Here is a 21,095-nt window from a genome sequence, read left to right on the forward strand (position 1 = left end):
TGTCCTCGCAGCGTCACCAGCTTATCAGCAGACCCACAAACCTGCTCTTTTGTCTCAGTCCTGCCAGTGCAAAAAATCCCTCTCTATCCCTGAAGTTTAAAAATAGCAGGCGAATGAGTAACTGAGGAACACTTTGAGTTTAAAAAGTTGATGATAAAACCCAGCAAAGCACACTGAGTAATAGGGGAAAACGCTGAATCCACTGGAAAAGTACACGATGGTTTTAAATGTACTCACACATGCAGAAACCACACAAACGATGCTACATATGGAGACCACAGAAGTTGTTTGATCTCTTTACTGATTTGTATGAAAGGATAAAAAATGACTCTGTCTTTGGTGTCATGCTTGGCTGCAAGTCTCTCTAATCCAAATTCGAAAGGCTAAAATATAATCTCTGTAGCTATACATACAGTTATGGAAAAATGATTAGACCACCCTTGTTTTCTTCAATTTCTTGCTCATTTTAATGCCTGGTACCACTAAAGGTACATTTGTTTGGACAAATATAATGATAACAACAAAAATAGCTCATAAGAGTTTAATTTCAGAGATGATATCTGCCATTTTTTCATGGTTTTCTTAATAATAGCCAAAATCACTTCATTTCTTCCGTCAATAGCTGTGACATTGTTCTGCAAAAACAGCTTTTCTGCATTCCATGTTTTCTTTTCTGTCTGTTTTAGTCTCATGATCCACACAGGAGTTAGTACTGATTCATAACCATTGTTTTTGATGACTGCAGCCATGCATCTTGGCATGCTCTCCACCAGCTTCTGACATTGTTCTGTTGTCACAGCAGCCCATTCCTGTTGCACTAATTCAAACAAATTTGCTTTATTTTTGGGCTTGTGGTTCTCCATTTTGTGTTTGATGATTTTCCACAGGTTTTCAGTTGGATGTAGATCTGGTGATTGAGCAGCCAAGACATGGTTCTGATGTTCTGGTTCTCCATCCAGGCTTTAACTGACCTTGATGTGTGACAAGGATCATTGTCTTGTTGGAAAATCCAGTCATTGGAGGCAGGAAAGAGTTTTCCATCTGATGGAAGAAGACTGTTTTAAAGAGTAGTCCTGTACATGACCTGCTTCATTTGTCCTGTTCCACCCAAACTGAAACAACCCCAGATGGTCACTGATCCACCCCCATGTTTTACTGTAGGGGCAGACAGTCTGGTTTGTAGCTTCTCCAGGCTTCCTCCTAACCAGTAAGTTGGATGGAGTAGGCATCAACTGAAAACTGGATTCATCCCTGAAGAGAACCTTAGCCCAATCATCAACAGTCCAGTCCTTGTGATCCCCAGCAAAGAGTAACCGGGCTTTCCTCTGCCTTTCCTTGATGAAGGGCTTCTTCCTGCCCTGTGTGACTAAAGACCAGCTTCAAGAAGTCGGTTTCCAAGTCTCCTTGCCAAACAAGTCACATTTCTGGACAGTTTTCACTCATTTTTAAGGTCTTTGGAGGTCTGACGACAATTCCTGACACAGGAACAGATGAGTGACGGTCATCTGGTGGTAGAAAGACGTTTCCTGTGGAGACTAGCTGGCAGTTTGGTAGAACCATGTTGGACTTGTAGCTTGGAGAACTGATAGCTTCTGAGTGGTGCTACGGCTTGAATGTCAGCAGGAAACCACTCTAGGCCTTTGAATATGCAGTGCTGCTTATGACATGAAATGCCCTCTTATATACTCTGCGAATACAATTAAGCTTAAGCATATCAAACAGGACATAAAGTGTTATGGAATCATCTGCATTTTTTGTTGTGTTCATTCTATTCTTCAGGTAAAATAACTTTAGTGGTACCAGGCATTGAAATGAACAAAAATTTGAAGAAAACGGGTGGTCTAATAGTTTTTCCATGATTGTATGTATCTGCAACCGACTGTCTGTGTCATTGATTGGATTCAAATCCAATAAAGTGTTTCCCTAAACTTTACAGCTTTCCGATATTGCTTGTTGTGTAGTATCTGATCTGAGACATGTGTTGTTTAATATATTTAGTAGAATGGCATGCGCTTCATCTGCTTTCAACTGTTTTGAATGGAATGTGCATTGTTTGCTCCTGACTGCTCAGAAGGGTTTAAGGTTATGTCCAAATAAGGGTCCCAATCTTCAGGTGGTTGACTGATGGGGCTCTTAGGGGCCTCTGTATCTAGGAGGATGATTGAAGGGGCCCTCTGTTTCCTATTTTGGTCTTTGAGCAGGAACTATTTGTGGTGACCTCATACTTGACCTTCTTGTCCAAAACGTATAAAAGTGACCTCCGGTTGTTGTTCGGGGAGGTTCATTTGACTGATTCCTCCCAGACAGTCTCTGTCTGACCGATGCTGTTCTTCCTGATCATAAAATTACATCATGAAAAGCAACAGTGTCACCGGATGTGTTCTTTGATATCTACACATCCCTGATGTATAAGAGGAACCACGACAGTTGCACTCATGTACAAGTGCATGTGAATTTTTAAAACATGTGTGCTTAACAAAGGAGCATCAAAGCAAAGAGGAACATTTTTTCATTATTAATGAGGTTAACAATAAGGAAAAATAAAGATAGCACTAAACCTCATAAAATGAAAACAATATAAAATAGGTAATTATAATAAAATAGAACAATACCCAGAGCAATGCCTTAAAATAAAGAGTGCCGCAGTTAAATCAATTAATGTCTCATTTTTTGGGGGATTATTCAATTAATGGACCCCTGGAGCAGCTGCTGTGGTGGAGGCTAATGGAAATCCAACCAGTTAAACAAATTAGTCGCTTCGTCTGTAAAATATCAGAGCGTGCTGAGAATGCCAAAGTGAAACATTCTCAACATAAAACCCCCAAACTATCAATTTGCAGTGACAAAATCTGAAAAAAAAATTAATCAAATCAACTTCTTTCAGCACTAACAGCAGTAGTATTCTAGTAGGCTTGGAAAGTTGTTTCATTCATAAAACTAAAATGTAGATGTTTAAGAAAAAAACTTGCCCCTCTAACCTTTCAGTAATATCAAATATTCAACCAGACTGGACTGAGCAGATACTTTACATCTAACATAATATAATCACAGAACAAGCCTGACCTTTTTCCAGGGGCTAGATATCATAAAGTTGCTGGTGAGGCTCTGAATCAGTAGTAATGAGTATTTTGTGTGACCTTTCTGCATGTTGTAATAAAATATACTAGGATTAGTGGTTTTGGAGGACATGTTTATTGGTTACAAACAGACCTATATTATTCTCATTTCCACACTTTTGTAGCTTATATTGTTTATATTGTTTACAAATACATGAGCTACTTGGGCATGCAACCCGGTCTCACGGGGATTCGTGAAACTGTCACGTAATTTTTTGTTTCGGGTTCGTGCGCACCAACACGATTTCGTCATGTTTTTCGTGCCGCTCACCACGAAATGTTTTTCGTGTTGCTCACAACGAAACCCGCTGTGGTAATCACATCTGAAAGTGGTTTATACCGGCGGATTCATGACGATTTAACCTGTCCATCGGCGTATACTGCTTGTGTGATCGCGTTTGCGGCCGTCGGACATTCTTTAAATTCCTATGCAAATTGGTAAGTGTACCACCGGGTTATGGTTAGGTTATGGTTAGGGTTGGGTTAGGGTTATGGTTTGGGACGATGTCATGCAAAATATAGCGTTGGATTCGCCACGGTTTTTTTTGAAATATGTTCTGAGTGGCACGAAAAGTCCGCCGTTTAAAATGCATTGGTGTGCATTTCGTGGTGAGCGGCACGAAAAACATGACGAAATCGTGTTGGTGCGCACGAAACCGAAACAAAAAATTACGTGACAGTTTCACGAATCCTCGTGAGATGGGGCTGGGGCATGATACAGATCTTAGTTTTTTAGAGGGAGGCAGAGGACAAGCTCTCTCCTTCACTCTGCTTTCCCCGCCTTCTTTTCCCTCTCTCAATGATCCAGGAAGAGGAAGTTTAGATAAGGTGGGGAAGTGGCCTGTTGGAGTCTTTCTGGGACCATGCTGCTTTTCAGGTAAGTCTGTGTTGTAAGGTAGTGGCTGTGTCTTTGTCTGTTTTGTTTTTTCTTTTTAGATAGCATTAGCAATTAGCAGTTAGCAATTGGTACTTGCATCTTAGATGAAGTCTGCTTGTATAGTCTCTGTCTGTGGTGAGCTTGGCTGAAATAGTTAAGTATTTTAGCAATTTGCGGTTAGCATTAGCATGTGGCACCAGCAAGTTTGCTGAGCTGCCTTATGTAGTTTCTTTGTCAGTGGCAAGTTTGCTTTGGACATTGTAGTAGTCTTGCAGCTAGCATTAGCATTTAGAGTTAGTACTAGCAGATTTGAAGAGAGTGAAGTATAGTTTTGTTGTCACTTTTTAGCAGTTGGTGCGAGGTACTCAACATCTTGCACTAGCTAATTGGTAGCATCGGCGCTGGTCACTACCTGGAGCATCTCCTAAATAGGCCTGGGTCAGTTGAACGTGGCAGTGCTGTTTGGATTGTGTAGGAGCAGTGTGAACTGGCACTAGAGGGGTGAATCTGGGACACCAGAGTTCACCACCTAGCCTCCTGGAGGTGTTGTGGGACTAAATAGGTGAAACACTGTTGAAGGGAGGTTTCCACCTGATGACCCCCAGAGATGTGTTAGGAAACACTGGTGTGTGTGTCAGGGATCCTAGGTCTTCACTGAGTGCACGTCCTTTGTGTTTGGAGCACAAGTGTATTGTCTTTAACTTATCAAAGAGAAACTTGTTTCATATATAAACTAACTGAAGAGTCTCCACACCAGAGGGTGGAATGAATAACACAGTTGTGAACCATAAGTCTGTGATTCACATTAACCAGGGACCAGCTCCACCTCCAGTCATTCCCTGACGTGTCTTTATAATGTAAAGGCGTCCTCCATCTCCCACGCTGTGATGCTGGAAGAACAAAACTATTACTACAATTTGACCCGCAGATATCACTGTGTTTGTGTGATATATTTAATGAAAACCCAAACTGGCACCTGTTTCACCTACTTTATATCATCAATATTCTATTGTGTGATCATCTCATTATAGCTTTATGACCAGAAGTCAGTCATTATTACTGGCGTCCTGGTGACTCCAGTCTGCGGTCTTGCAGTGGGACCCAACAGAGCATGCAGACCAGGAAAGAACAGAGCCTCATAGATGCCCCTAGGTCACCAGAGCACTAATTATATTGACCCAGACAATCTTTGAGTCATTTTGGACAATTTTCAAATCATTTTGGACAAGTTTTTGAGTCATTTCAACATAATGAAAAGAACACAATCAAAACTGTTTTTGAATAAGCTCATTTTATTATTGTTTAGCTAATTAGAAAATGGTTGTTATTAAATTTGGACGATTATTTAGTTGACATTTTAGTGATATTCACTCATTTTTTATTAATAAGTGATTGTTTTCATAGTAAATAATTATCAAATTTGTGAAGACATGATCATAATGAACATAAACGTTTGGTTTTCTTAACTTTCCATAAAAATGTATGCAAGATATATCAACTGAACTTCAAAAGTCCCGTAATTATGTATTGATCCTTGTGCTTTTTCCATTGAGCTGCAAGACTTTATAGTGCAGTGAAAAATGAGCTCATAGTGAGGAGCATGTAGACCAAGAAAGAACAGAGGCTCATAGATGCCATTAGGTCATCAGAGCACTAATGAATAATGAAAACCGATCCCAATCAGCGTTATGTGAGACTGGTAAGATAACCAACGCCAGTGGTGACTCTTACAAGGAGCCACGGTTGGGTTGAAAAGTACACCACAGGTGGGAGGGTTTGAACACAGCTAAATGTGTGTCAGGACAAAAAGCAAGGAGTCTTTGAAACAAATGTGGCCACTGAATCTACCCTGCAATAACTACATTTTTCAGAGGAATGGTAAAAATATCAGTGGTTATCACTGTCGCCTTACAGCAAGAAGATCCCCAGTTCATGTCCCGATCTGGCATCTTTCTGCATGGAGTTTGCATGATTGCATCTCGATATTCTTTCAAATTTCCCTCTTCTCTCTTCTCGATCTGACATGTTGTGTATCGGCCTACTACTGCATTTGCACCTAAAATGCTGTCAATAATTTCCACCACAGCCTCCATAATTCAACCAGGAAAGAGGTCGAGAAAGACGTGCAATAAAAAAAAAAGAACTAAAAATACCCCCACAATCACAAAGATGCAGATTCACACAGGACTAGTATTATCACAGGACATCGGTGTTTGGTGAAACATGGTAGGTAATTTGTGGGGGAATTATTACTTTACAAATTACAGACGTGGCGCATTCACATGGAATTAAGATCACAGACATCCTCCGCAATTATTACAGATCACCATTGGTCCCCAGGTAACAATAATCCCATGTGAATTGGGCTTACAGAAGAGTGTAAAAAAAAAAAGGAAAGGTCAGCTGATTATAAGGGCCAGTGTTTGGTAAACCTGATCCAGATTATCTCTTGGTCACCACATGGGTTAAAAATTAGTTTTAAAAGTCTACTGCATACATTTTAGTTTCAGTTTCCTCTTTTTTTTCTTTCCTTGTGCCCTGAAACCCGCACAGTTTGCCCATTACACCCTCCTGCATGCTTGTTCCTGAGGTAACTACAGCGTATTCATCTTTGGTCCATGTGGACACGTTGACCAGGTTGGACTGTGACTCAGTTATCTGTTGTACTGATGCTATGAGACAGCTGCTGGGTCCTGCCAAGCTTTTGATGTGTTGTAAAGAGAAAGTAAATGAAGAGCGGGCTCTAAATGATGAGTCATCAGAGCCCAATGCTGCCGTCTTTGTATCTTCTCTTGTTTCCACTTTGTATGCTGTAGTAGAAAGAGGCAAAGCACCCAGCGTTATGTTTAATGGAGTGTCTTACCTTGCATTGAATGACCAGAGCCGTGAGGGCAGTCGAGCTCTCCGTGCCCTCTGGTTTCTCCGCCGTCTGCCTGGCTCCGGCTTCGCTGCTGTCGTCCTCCTCGTCCGACCGGAGGCTCCTCTCGCTCTCCTCCAGAGATTCTCTCTCCTCTGTGGAGTCGTCGGCCGTGCTCTCGCTCCTCTCCTCGGTGTCCGTGGGTCCGTCCTTGGTGTCTGCCAGCGGGGATCGAACCCTGGCGCTGAGGTCCCGGGCCTCGCCTCTCAGCCGCGGGATGTTTCCCTCCAGCAGGCGGCGCTGGACGATGCTGTGAGGTTGCTAGAAGGAGAGACGGAAGACAAGTGGATCTCAGATGACAGCTTTTCTCAGATGAGATGTGGGAATTTACACCAAGAGGATCAGTTCATGAAGGCTACCATTGATGTTTCAACCTCTAAACTTTAAAAAAAAGCTTAAAATGCAAACAGTACATGTTAACCTGTGACATATAACCAATGTATGTATACAAACCTGCATAATCCGTGTACATCTAACCAAAAAAACCTGATCCTACAAACATGTTTACAGAAATTCAATTCACAGATGAAAGTTATTCTAAAGGGTGAAAAAAACGTGGAACATTAAAGACCCCTCCAGCAAAAATGATGTCTTCCACCTTGTTGACATCTCCATATGGTGCTTTTTAGATTCTAGGAGACACATGGGGAATGAAATAAGCAATCATTGCCATGTTTCATTCAGATTTATGGGCCTTCATACCCAACAAACCAAAGGAATCAATCCTGTCAGCTTGGTTTGTTCTGTACCATTAGTCTTCTTTAGAATCAGTTCTAACAAGTATGACTGAATTCCACCAATATTACAGCTATAACTTGTAGTGTAGAGTAGTAGTTTTACAGGGTCCACAGAGTGATAGGTGAGCTGGTGTGCTCGAGGGGTGGGTGGAGGGAGATTCAGAATTCCGTGTGTGGCAGTGCCCCCTACTGACTTTTCCATAGAAATGATGTTAAAGCAGGGGATTTTCGAACAGTGTTGGTCGGGCCGTGAGAGGATCTGAGTGCTGCTGCTTCTCCTGCTGCTTTATTTCAATGTTGTGTCCTTGGACAGTACTTATCTGAAGTACTGAAGTTGTTTGACTTACACCCCCTGTCAAAAGTTTTGAGACGGGTTCCAATTGATTTGAATGAAAAAAGTGTCTCAGAACTTTTGACAGGGGGTGTACCTTTTGTGATGTGCGTTAATGTATTGGTGATGTTCTGATTTCTGTTTGCCATTTGTGCTTTGTTACAGTTTTATGCTGGAAATAAAGTTGTCCCTTGAGTTTGAAGAGAAACATGTTAGCGTTTGACGCTTAGCTCCTTTTAGAACTGTGTGTTTCTTAAAATGTTTTTACTTATTTATTTTATTTTACTCTGTTAAGCGCCTTGTGCTCCTTTTGGCAGTTGGAAGGCGCTTTATAAATAAAATTTGATTGATTGATTGATTTGATTAGCAAGCTGTCTACCTGTAACCTTGCCAGTAAGTTGATTTCTCGCGATATTTGTGAGTTCACAAATCTCTCAAGAAACCATCTTGCACCGCTCCCGTATTCACTGTTCGTACAGAGCCAAGTTGCCACGGGCCAATCACGCAACAGTATTCGTGTGTGAGGCGGGATATCCGGGTGTGAAGACGACACCAAGCGCCAGTAGATCAAAACAAACATGGCAACAGAGGACAACGATCGTGTAGATGCTGCTATTAAGTCAGTTTTAGCTGAATCTCCTATCGCTTCTTTGAAGGAAGAACAACAAGAGGCGCTTTGCGCATTTCTGGATGGTAAAGATGTTTGTGCTTTTTTACCTACGGGTTTTGGGAAGAGTTTAATCTACCAATTGGCTCCGCTCGTTGTGAAGATCCCGCGATTGACTAAAAACAAACCTGTCAGAGGCGGGACATACTGTTGCATTGTCCAATCCGTGCCTCTTTCCTCTGAACGGATTTACATGGAACGGTCCCAGATTGACATTGTGGAGTACTATCAAGTACTACACAATTATTAATCTGGCTATTGCCAGGTTAGTCTTCCTGTGAAACCAGAAAACTCATAGGGAGGACAGTAAAGAGGTTCTAATGCTGGGCTCACACTACAGGAGTTTAAAAGTATCACAGATTTTAAGGGGAAACTTTACGGATATTCTGTTCTCTGATCTTCCACATATGCAACCTTGAAGATTTGAAAATAAGAGTGCATCACACTCAACAGGATATTATTTAGATGATCAGAGAGAGTAGAGTACCACGGAACATCATGGGGAAGCAGATGTAAACAAAATGGAGACTGTGGTGCAACAACTTGCTGTAAAACGAATCACACTTTGCAGGGAGAAAAACACAAAAGGTGTAAAGATGAGCTGGAATGTGAAAAATGGTCGGGGAGATGTGGTAAACTGTGAGAACTGGAGGTGAGACTTCAACTATCAGTTTCAATCTCTGTAACTACATTAGCCTTGAGGGCTAGGATCTTTAGCGTTGCTTGGCAACAGTGTCCGCTGCTCCGGACATTAGCGTGATAATCATCACCATCCGGCTCAGACATTTTAGGGCAGAAAGGGATCGTTTTAATGGAAGGAAAACTTGAATATTTTGAGATGTTCTCTGCTTTTCCACCCTCCTTTTCATGGTGAAAATGTAAACACTTGTTTTACCACAATGACAAAGCATTTTTCTGCGGGTAGATTCTAATTTAATATGTTTTATTAAAAGAAGTGGAACTTTAGAAAACCCAACAAAACAATCTAACTGCATACTGTATGAGGTTATCGTCACTGTGAGTTTTAATTTCAAGGAAAAGACTGACTTTATTAAATCTTACTTCCAGATAAGCTCTGCAGTCGTTCCTAAACTGGGTCAGCGCTCAGCGGTATCACATGAGATTCTGTTCAGCTCATTCTTTGCTGCTCTGTGCTGAATGTTACATGCAGTACGATGGAGTTTGTAATGTAAGTGTTTGGCAATAACAGGCCCATTTCCTGCTCTGACAAGCCACGACAGGAGGCAGAAATGTGCCGCTGCTGATCTGTGAAGTGTTGTTCAGTTAGAAAACTCAGATTTCTCCTCATGCCTCCAGAGGGACATAATTTATTCATATGAAAAGGGCCGCTATTTTGCTAATTAGTTATTCACACTGTCAAATAAATCATTTTTCTGCACAGTTTGTTCCCATATATGCTGAAATGTGCAGGTTATAGCCTGCTGGTGTACAGTTTGGCACCTTTATAATTAAAACAGCATACAGAATGTGGGACCTTTTAGATTACAACCTGCAATATACGGCACAATTCTTCTCAATTAAAAGTACAGATTGCAGAGATAGTGTCATTTTTGGTGGATCACAGAATGTTTTAATATATACAAGTAGATATAAGCAGAGTTTATTGTAAGATAGATGCACGTTCTGGAGTTAAATGAAGGCAGGAAGGGATTATTTAAATGGTGGGAAACCATGTAAATATACAATTTTGACACAGGGGTAAAGCAGGAATGTCAAACTCATTCTAGTTTAGTTCCACATTCAGCCCAGTTTGATCTCAAGTGATCTGGACCAGTAAAATCACAACATAGTAAGCTATAAATAAATAACCACAACTCCATTTTTTTCCTTTGGTTTAGTGTAAAAAAGTACATTCTGAAAAGGTTCGCATTTAATGAATTATCTTTTTACAAAACATCATGAACAACCTGAAATCTCTAAGAAAAATAAATTCACTTTCAACAACATTCAGCCTCAGTTTATCATTTACACATTACAATTTCCAGATCAGAGTGTCTACAAAGGAACAAAACATTTAGTCACAGGTATGTGGAACTGAACAATACACTATTTTACAACAAAAACAAGACAAAATACTATAAAACAAGACATGAAACGTCAAAAGCGCAAAACAACAAGACAAAAAAATGAGACCGACAACACAAAACAAAGCAGAAAAAGATACAAAAATGTAACAAAGCCACAAAAAATGGATAAAAGACACAAGTGAAACAAGAAAAACACACAATGACAAAATGACACAAAACAATGAAAACAACGGGGCTTGTTTGCTTGTTGAGGGATTCTGTTTTGTGTTTTTCTAGATGAGTCACAGAAGCAAACTTTTAAGCCCAAAGTTCTCACACTGCAGCGAGTGAAATCCATTTAACTGTGGAATCCAGAGCTCTGACTGCGGCATTTAGGAGCCTCCCCCCCTCCCAACATGAAATCAGACAGGCAGATTTATTTAAATTTCTAACTTTAGCTTCAGTTAAAAAGCGCAAAGCTATCCAAACCAGCTGAAAGGAAGGTCACATTGTCATGTCATGAAAGCCAATTCAAGGTTAACGCTTTCAGGTCATCACTGTCAACACACATAAAAGGCTTTCTGGAACGAGCTTTTCTTTTTGCACAAAACCTGGTGGCCACATTTTGATTTTTTTTGTGGCCTTTAACAGACAAACCAGTCGTACACCCACAGCACAGAGCACTAAAAGTGGAATAAAAGTGTTTTTTTTATGTCTATGGAAGCAATTTTACTGTAAATAATCGATGATTTTTTGATTTGGACCAGGTTTCTGCTGTTTCAAACCAGCATGGTTTGACTGGCATGGCGACTGGCTATTCTTTGTGGATTATATAAAAAGTAAATTGTATTTCAGCTGCATGTTCCTCTATAATCACATTGCTGTTCTTCCAGCACAGAGTCTATGTTCAGACTTTCAGACAGCTCGCTTTGAAAAGAGCAGGTCACCCAACGCTAGCAGAAACGCTGCATTAATAAAACACAAAGGCCTTTTCTCTGCTCAAGGTTTGCTGAACACCAAAATCACCAGGATGTGTTCAAAAAGCCAACATGTATCATGAAATAAAATATTTAATCAGGCTGTATTCCAAGTGTAAAATGGGCCAAACTTTTTAAATTATAAAGCAAAATGATATTAAATATGTCACAGTGACAATGTCCCTCCATCCATTTTCTATATTCTACTTTATCCTCTGTAGGGTACAGTCAGAATTTAAATAATTTATTGCTTTTATGTGTGTTTATATGTCGCGAAAAATGTGCCAAATTCAACCGAGCGAGTTACAGAAACTGAACTCTACTGTGTTACTATATAATGAACAAACTATAAAGACTAAATTGTCACTAAAAAGCCAAACGAATGTCAAATATTTAAATGTTACGTTTATTATGATCATGTCTTTACAAATTCCAAAATTATTTATTGCGGAAACAATCACTTATTAATAAAAAATGACTGAATATCACTAAAATGTCAACTAAATAACCGTACGAATTTAATAACAACCACCTTCTAATTAGCTAAGCAATAATAAAATGAGATTATTCAACAGATTTACTACAAGATCTTTATAAACAACTTTCAATTTCAATTTTACTCAATTGTATATATAATATTTAGAAGAATCTTTCTCTAAAAATGCCATGTGATGTTGATTTTAGGTCTGAAATCAGCGAAAAAATGTCAATTATGAAACCTGTCAGCCATATATTGACCCAGTTAGTGACTTACTGGTGAACAGGGTGAAGCATTTATCAGCTGTAAACCACTATGCAGTATTCTCTTTAGAAATTAGTTGACATCAAAACAGTTAAAAGAGACTGAATTTTGGACGAGTGGACTTTTGGATTCGGTATTCACTTTCAGAGACATCCTAAAGCATTCAGAATGGACTTTTCTCTCTGTGAAAAGTCATGAGATTGCTAAATTGTGTTGGACCAGCTGACTAAATAACCATCTCGCTGGTCGACAGTGGCATCTGTAGAGCTATAAAGTCACAGTTTGAGGATCTTGGGCGAGCGCCAGGCTGATAAAGCACTTCGCCAGCTGTCTGGCTGTTGTTGTCAAACGCACTATATTACGCCGCCAAACAGCCTTGGATCTGTGCAACTTGTTGTCCTCTTCCCTACGAGCGTCTTTCACCTCATTCTTAATGCAGCCAACAAGCCTGCAGTTACTATGCTTATAAAGAAAGGGATGTTTGTCCACTTCACGGTGTTCCTATAGAGAAAACAACCATTTACGTGCCGTTGTTGTTGTTGCTCTTATTGTGAGTGGTGATTTCCATTCAGTTACTCTTAACCTCGAACTCCATCACAGCTTGTGGGAGATTCCTCTTTCAACAAGACTGGATGTGAGAGCATTGTGTGATATCCCAAAACCTGTTGTCATCTTTAATCCTCCTGTTGTCTTCATTTATGGGCACCAAAAAATATTGTTTCCTTGTCTGAAAAAAATCCAAAAATTCAGTAAAAAAATTCCCCAAATTTCAGAAAATTTGCAAAATCTTCAGGAAGAAAATTCCAATAATTCCTTAAAAAGTTTATTTAAAAAAAAAATCCCCAAAATTTGGAAAGAAAATTCTTGTAAATATTTTCAAAAAATAAAGAAAAATCTTCCAAAAAATCCTAAAAAATATCTAAAGTGATTACATATATATCAGTAAAACTTCTATTTTCTTTAAGAACATTCACGAAAATCAATGATTTATATGTAAATATTCTTGAGAAACACTTTTTCAACATTTCTTTTTTCCACCTAAAATGTTCAAAGATTTCCCCAAAATGTTGAAAATGTGAACATCAGAAGTTTCACGGTGAAAATGTTTTTATTCCTTCACATTTTCAAACTTTAAAACGGGTCATTTTGACCTGCAGGACGACACGAGGGCTAAAAAAACGACTTTCTTCTGTCTGTGCGGGAACTCCGGTCTCTGGATTTGACTCTTAAAAGAAACCACTGAGACAGACATGATTTTTTTTAAAGTAGAGATCCTGCTATTCTCCTTCCTGTGTTTTTCCAAATTGGTCAGTCCCTCCATGAATTTGCAACGTTACGATCGCAACAATTCACGCAAATTCAACCAATCTCTGTGAATTCTGCAATTTTGTCCAATCACTGCAACTTTTCTACAATTTTGTCCAGCCTCCTGTGAGTTCCACCAATCATAGCAGTCCCCAGTGCAAAACTAACGCATGTACGTCACTGAATTCACTTTTTTGTTTATGGACTGAAGTTGCAGACATGTCCCAGTCTAATGTCTCCCATCTACCAACAAAAATTACTGCTGAAGAACGTGAAAAACCATTCAATGATGTTCTTCACCAAAGAGGAGCTAAACTGTTTTATAATATTCTGGTCGAATACGAATGAAAATAATCGACTGACAAACACTTTTCTAGGAGAACGGCTGAAACGAGCGGACCACAGACCAGACAAATCACCGTGACGGAAGCTGTTGCATCCAGATCTGTTGGAAAGAATGAAGGTAAGTCACATTAATTATTCCGCCAAGGAGCGAGACAAAAAATCAACCAAAATCCAGTGAATTTCACTGGATTTTGGTTGATTTTTTTGTGAATGTTTTTAAAGAAAATATCAGAAGTTTTACTGATATATATGCAATCACTTTAGGTATTTTTAGGATTTTTTTTGGTAGGTTTTTACCCGTTTTTGAAACATTTACAAGAATTTTCTTGTCAAATTTGGGGGATTTTTAAAATAAAACTTTTAAGGAATTGTTGGAATTTTCTTCCAGAAATTTTTTTGGAATTTTTTTACCGAATTTTTGGATTTTTTTCGGACAAGGAAACTATTTTTTTGGTGCCGATAAATGAGGACAACAGGAGGGTTAAAACATCGCAATTTTTGAGAAAAGCTGCCATGAATTCAGGCATTTTGAAACGCAACAGTCTCAGAAAACGCCTGTGAAATCCTGGAGGAACTGACTAGCGGTCATTATGGGATGTTCTGCTCTGATTAACATGCACACATCAACGCTGGATTCTGCTGTTAAAGTGTTCCTGAGCAGAATGTGAATCAAGACAAGGATGAGAAAGAGGACGAATGGGAATATGGAGACTGCAAAATAACTAAGAAAAGGCATCAGGACCCTAAAGATGCATCAGCGTGACCAGAATGTGGCTGTAATGGTGTCTTCTGAGAGTCAGTCTGCCCTGTCATTATGTTTAGCAGCACTTCGTATCAGACGTCCACACCTGAGCTGAAACCCAATCTACCACCTCCACACATCTCCTGTCAGCTGGAAGAACAAAACGGTTTCTGCGGTAGATTGTTGGTATTCATTGATCGGCCTCATCGGTCCGTCGGGCTCCCACTTCAGTCTAGTAATCACCAGAGTGTCACCGAGTTCAGCCCAGCCTGGTCGTTCTCTCTGAGCTCCAGCTGTGGCTGAACAGGCGGTGATGATGATCTCTACCCTCCACTTCCCTTCTTCCCTCAGCAGCTCTCCTCCTCATACAGTGAAATGTCTCATTCCTTTTTACATCCAACCATCTCCCATGAGTTTTGGAGAACTGTGTTCTCATTTACATATAGAAAGACTCCTACATGTGCTTTATAGAAAGAATGGTACAAGTGGGAAAAGCCTTCGTATTTTCCTCCCGTTATCTTTCCCTTTCCTTTCTTCATTTTCTCTCAGCCTGATCTTCCCGTCCTCTCCTCTTCTCAATCATTTTTGCTTCTTTTCAGCTCTTTGCATGTCAGTTTACCTCCTGTTAAAAAAAAAAAAGTCTTCCCACTCTTGTCAACCATTAATCAGATTGTTCAGTTTGTGTTTTTTTTTACACTACTCTCATTACCCTCCGCTTCCTTTCCTCCTTTTATTTCTCCTTGTTTTCTTCCTTTCCTCGCCCTCTCGTCTTTTCCTTCTTTCTCAAGCTTCCATCTGTCATTGCAATCAATAGAAATCAAGACAACATCTGCCCTGTATTGATTGTATTAATTATCTAAACCGGTCCAAACCGAGAGTCCTCATCCTCTCCTCTCTGTGGGGGCTCGACTCAAATAGCATCCTTCACATTAAACTCCTCCAAATTAATCAGATGCAGTCCGGAGCTCCACTGTTTTTTCTCTCTATTGATGTGCTCTTGACATTGTCCTCCTCTTCTTCTGGCCCTCTGGCTTGCTCTCTGTGTGTTTGTTCAATTTACCTTTTCTCCACCTCCACACTCACCAATAAATCACACACTATCCTCCTTTACAATCACACGACACACAACTGGTTAAAGGAATTTGTGAACCAGCAACAGCACAGAAAATATTTTAATGGAATTCCTTACTGAATCTGGAGGCAAGAGAGTATTTTTACGTCTGCAGGGAAAGAATTAAATGGAGAAAACCATGTCAGACTCCAAAGAGAAAGAGTTTGACTAAGTGTTGGTTGTTTGAGATTATCGTCAGACTGCAGGGAAGCAAAGGCTGACTCTGATAGACAAAGAACATAATGTGATTTCAGCTATTAGCTTCTCTATGTGTCCTTTGATGGTTGGCATCTGTTTCTGTTGAGCCTGACCGCTCTGGGGTCAGATCATGAGCAAATCACGTTAGTAACAGCTCGCTGCCAGCAGCCAGCGTTTGTCGTTGCGTATGTGTGCCGGATGTGTTTTACAGTTCAGCGGTGAACTGGCAAACTCACTCTTCAACTCTGATATGATGCAAAGTTGTATTAAAACTGCAAGATGAAAAGTGGAAAGAAGAGAGTGAATTTAACCCTGTAAGACCCAAATATTGAAAAAGAAATGAGCAGAACATAAATAAATGATAATAATAATAATGTATACATTAATATATATGTATATATAAACCCAAATACAGAAAAAATGAGTGTGTGTGCATATGTACGTACATAAGTGTATATATACACACATATATACGTATATATATATATATATATATATACACACACACATATATACATATATACACTCAACAAAAATATAAACGCAACAATTTTGTGTTTGCTCCCATTTTTTATGAGATGAACTCAAAGATCTAAAACTTTTTCTACAAACACTAGACCCTCCAGAAAAACGCGATTATGCGATCGCATGACTTCCCGTATTAATCACCAAAATGCCGCTGATTATGCGGGGGTCAATTATTTCCCAAAAGGCCGCATAATCCCTGCAAAACGGCACATAATTCCCGCAAGAATCTCACATTTCCACGAAAAAAAAGACAAATATGCGGGTCCCGCTTGATTTCACAATTCCCGCATAAAATAAGAAAACTATAACCATTATAAATGGAGTTGTGAGTGAGTTTTTATGTGACTCCCGGCCTGACGTCATCAGTTCATTCACACACACACTAGAAGCACGAGCTGATGCGGAGTGTGGTGCTCAGAGACGAAAAACAAGAACGGCAAATGCTCAAAGATCACATTTACCTACGAATATTTCAGCCAGAGACCGGGCAAAACAGTACCCAGATTTACTGCACGAAAGTGGGGGGAAACTTTTTTGCACCTCGTGCAACATCGTTCTGGAGCACCGAAGAAAATCAACCGTGTTACAGCACTTCTCCACGACTTCTCCAGAGAGTGTGCTGTGTGAGTGTGTGTGTGAGTGAAGGAGCACACCGGGGTGTGTATGCGTGTGTGTGGTTAAACCCCAATTACAGTTTCTTAAAAAATGAATAGGAAAGTGTTTTAACCTCAGTAAGGGATGTGTGTGTCCTAGTAACAGGATGTAGGAGAGGAATCACCTTTTTCCCAGTTCTTACATGTTTCACATCTTTTTCCATATTTCACAACTTTTCACATACTTTGCAACTTTCCGCAATTTCCCCACATAAAATGGCATAAAACCCCCGCATATTTATTCACATGATCAAGTATTTTAGCCCGCATTTTTCTGGAGGGTCTAATACACAATATCACCGTTTCTCTCAAATATTGTTCACAAATCTGTCTAAATCTGTGATAGTGAGCACTTCTCCTTTGCTGAGAATCCATCCCACCTCACAGGTGTGCCATATCAAGATGCTGATTAGACACCATGATTAGTGCACAGGAAGAATCAACAACACAACAACACTGGGTTTTATGGGGTTAATGAAAGCTCCAGCACAGCCACACCCGACCCAAACAGATCTGGAAACTGCATTCAGCCCATAATTCAGTCAGCTTGAACAAACCCTGACAGAGAGAGACAACAAACCGCTGCTCTTCTCTTTCTTCAAGCCTCTTCCTCATTATGTCTACAAAGAGCTTAAGCTGTTTCCCTTCATTTCCAAGGTTCCATTTTTCCTAAAGCGTCAGAACAAAACAATTTTTCATGCAGCAATCAGAGACGATTCTGTGCATGGTTTGGTCCTTAACCTGAGACCTGCAGCAGGAAAACATCCAAAGGACCTCTGCAGGAGAGGAAGATAAAATGGGGCATCTTGACATATGTACTAGACTCAAGATGTGTTTCAGTCCACCTGTTTTTATGCACGTTTTGAGTGAAAACATCTGGGGTAAGAGGAGAGGTTGAGGACTTGCTCTGCATGTGAATGACAGATGGTGGAACCCTGGATACGTTACCATCAGAGAGCAGATCTGTAGCAGGACGTTGAACTGTTAGCAGTCAGTCTGAGATCATTCTATCTGCTACGTGAGTTCACTGTGATCGTCGTCATTGTTGTTTACATTCCTCCTACTACACACACTGAGAGGCTGACCATCTCCTCCCACTCTCCTCCTTCAACCCAAACATCTCCTCCAAAACCAAACTTCTACCTTCATCTTCTCAAGCTTTAACCTCTTCCCTCCCCCACTAACTCTGGTGACCTCCTTCTGCCTTTACTCTAAGTCAGCTAGGATAATAAAAGCAACCCTAACGAGGATTAAGTGGTGTTTTCGTATTTCGAGAACTCGTCGCAGAAAGGAAATTCTACTCCATCATAGTATTTCGACATAAAGGAAATGAGAGCTCGAAGGAGAATCCCTATGAACTTCAGTACCCCCGAGTCCCTAAATCTAGCCGCCCTGTCTGCCCCCCTTTTTTGGACTTTTTAAAAAAAAATCAATATTTAGTATTGTCATTTTGAGAGCTGAATTTGTGTGTGAGTGTATACGTATACCTCTTCATTGGTGTGATCATTGACAATTTCAACCAGCAGAAGAAAAAGTTTGGAGGTCAAGATATTTTCATGACAGAAGAACAGAAAAAGTATTACAATGCCATGAAAAAACTGGGCTCCAAAAAGCCACAAAAGCCTATTCCACTGAATAGATGGATGGAAGTTGGTATAAGGCAACTGCAACACAATACAATGGATAGTTAGCATCGCCAGCTAGGTGTTTAGCTTGAGGAGCAAGCCCCTAAAATTAGCAAAACAGTCATGGATGGAAATACACTGATTTTCTTTCACAGGTTTTAACTGCGCTGAAAAATGTTATATTTTCAATGTTTGTTCAGTATTACAGTCACCCATTGACAGTTGTCTGCCTATCGGTGGGTAAGATGCAAACATGTACTTCTAATAGCTAATTCAGAAGACTTTTAATGGTGCTAATTGGCTGAAATCTACCGAAATCAATAGTTGCAGGGAAGAATTATTCTCTCTCTCTCTTTGCATTTCCCTGAGCATCGTAAAAAGGATCATTATTCTCCTAACTGAAGTGCTTTACGATCAATACATTTTTGATTTTGCTATCTGAGGAGCTCCCAGTGTCAGACTCTGGACCCCACATGCTTGTTTCTTCATAAACTGTCATGTGACACATCTCTGACTGCTTGTTAACAGGCTGAGAACATGTGCGTCGGCATCAATCATCCGACCTCTTTGTGGATTTAATGTCATGAGATTTAATGAAGTCAACAGGCAGCGGTGCCCCATAAAGAGTTTATCTATTATACACTATGCAGCCTGCGGTTCTGCTTCATTTGACAGCGTTTTTTTTCTCATTGTTGAAGCCGTTGAAGGAGACTTGGCAAGGCTGAGGTGTGATCTGTTTGTTCTTTTGTCACAGCGGGGTCTGAAATTTTGGATTCTGGACATTGGTTGTTCCCGATAGCAAGATGTGTCACAGATGAAGAATGGTTTTATTGGTGTTCATTGGGATTAACGGAGAATGAGCGTCATTTAACACCAAACCTGGTTTTGAAATTACCTTCCATTAGGCTTTTTTTTTTTTTTTGCAATTCTGAAAAAAATGTCAACAAGTGAGCTTTTAAGATCAGTCGGGTAATTTTTTTGTATTCATCTTACATTGAAGAAAGTTTTACTCATACACACTGTCCTGCTGCTGTACTCACTAGTCCACAACAAATGTACCATTTCCATCCCAAGTTTGGGTCTCTCCTACTAAAAATGCAGCGATTTATAACATACCAATACCTTTACCAATCTTCCTTAATGTTTACTACAGTGTGACTGCGCTTACTGCGTAGCTTTTAGGCCACACTTTGCAGATTTCAATGCATAGAGTGGGATTTATCAGCATTAGCTTGTGCATGAGTGTGAATAATGTAAAAGACACACCAATACAGTCCCTAACAAATACAGCCAAATTGAAGCAGCACGGAGAGCACGATCTTAGGAACCATGGTGATCTTCTAGCAGAGAGTGATGAGTCATCAATCAGTGGATTTCATTTGTAAATACCAGTAATCCTGTTTGCACTGCACAGATTTAGAGCTATATTTCTGCACGCAGTTGGATAAAAGTGGGCCCTGGGCTTTGTAGTTGAGCCATCGGTTTGTAAAATGTCTCGGATTGCTACATCAAGACTATCGTTGACGATAAACTACAAGCAGAACCTTCTGGATGAAACTAATTAGCCAACGTTTTCAATTAGTTCAACAGATAACACTGACAGGAATGCTTATACTCTCTTAATGGCATCGTCAGTTTTTGAAATCTGGTCAGTGGTCCCACAGTTATATATTGACCCTTATATTCAATTAGCAGCAAATGATCAAACATTTACATAAAGTGAATATGTAAAGATGAGTTGATTTAACTGAGTTCCTCTGCGATGTTTTACAGTGCAGGATACACGTGCATTCGGTGTGTGGTCGGGTATAAAGGGCACAATACAGACTAAAACTGGCCGACCGTCTCCCAGACACAGTGTTCCTTTGTGTCCATTCATACGTGGCCTGCTGCTGATTTTGCTGATGTGAGTCCTGTGGTGACCGCTGAACACTAACCAGTCCAAACCAGCCTCCTAGCCGCCACTGGGTCAGAAACACCATTGTTAATAAATGACACTAGAGCTCCTCCACCTCCTCTTCCTCTCCGTCTGTTTGTCTCACTCTCTTTTCTTCTGTATTTCTCTCTCTGTGAGTCAGATTCGAGGCTGATTGCCATGTGGACTAATTATCTGAGAGCAACAGGCTCGTCTCTCGGTCACGAGCTTCCTAATGTCCTCTTTCTCATTCTGATGGATGTCCCCAGCGGCCAGCTTCCT

General features: G+C 40.2%; 1 protein-coding gene across 1 annotated transcript in view; it reads right to left on the reverse strand.

The window, feature by feature from the left end:
- nrip2 (nuclear receptor interacting protein 2) overlaps positions 1–21,095 on the reverse strand; it is a 48,618-nt gene that overhangs the window by 11,477 nt on the left and 16,046 nt on the right. Inside the window, exon 2 of the mRNA XM_022212202.2 lies at positions 6,857–7,171. Coding sequence (XP_022067894.1) covers positions 6,857–7,171 — 315 coding nt within the window. The remainder of the gene's footprint in view (positions 1–6,856; positions 7,172–21,095) is intronic.

Source organism: Acanthochromis polyacanthus, chromosome 1 (genome assembly GCF_021347895.1).
Source record: "Acanthochromis polyacanthus isolate Apoly-LR-REF ecotype Palm Island chromosome 1, KAUST_Apoly_ChrSc, whole genome shotgun sequence".
Taxonomy (NCBI): domain Eukaryota; kingdom Metazoa; phylum Chordata; class Actinopteri; family Pomacentridae; genus Acanthochromis; species Acanthochromis polyacanthus.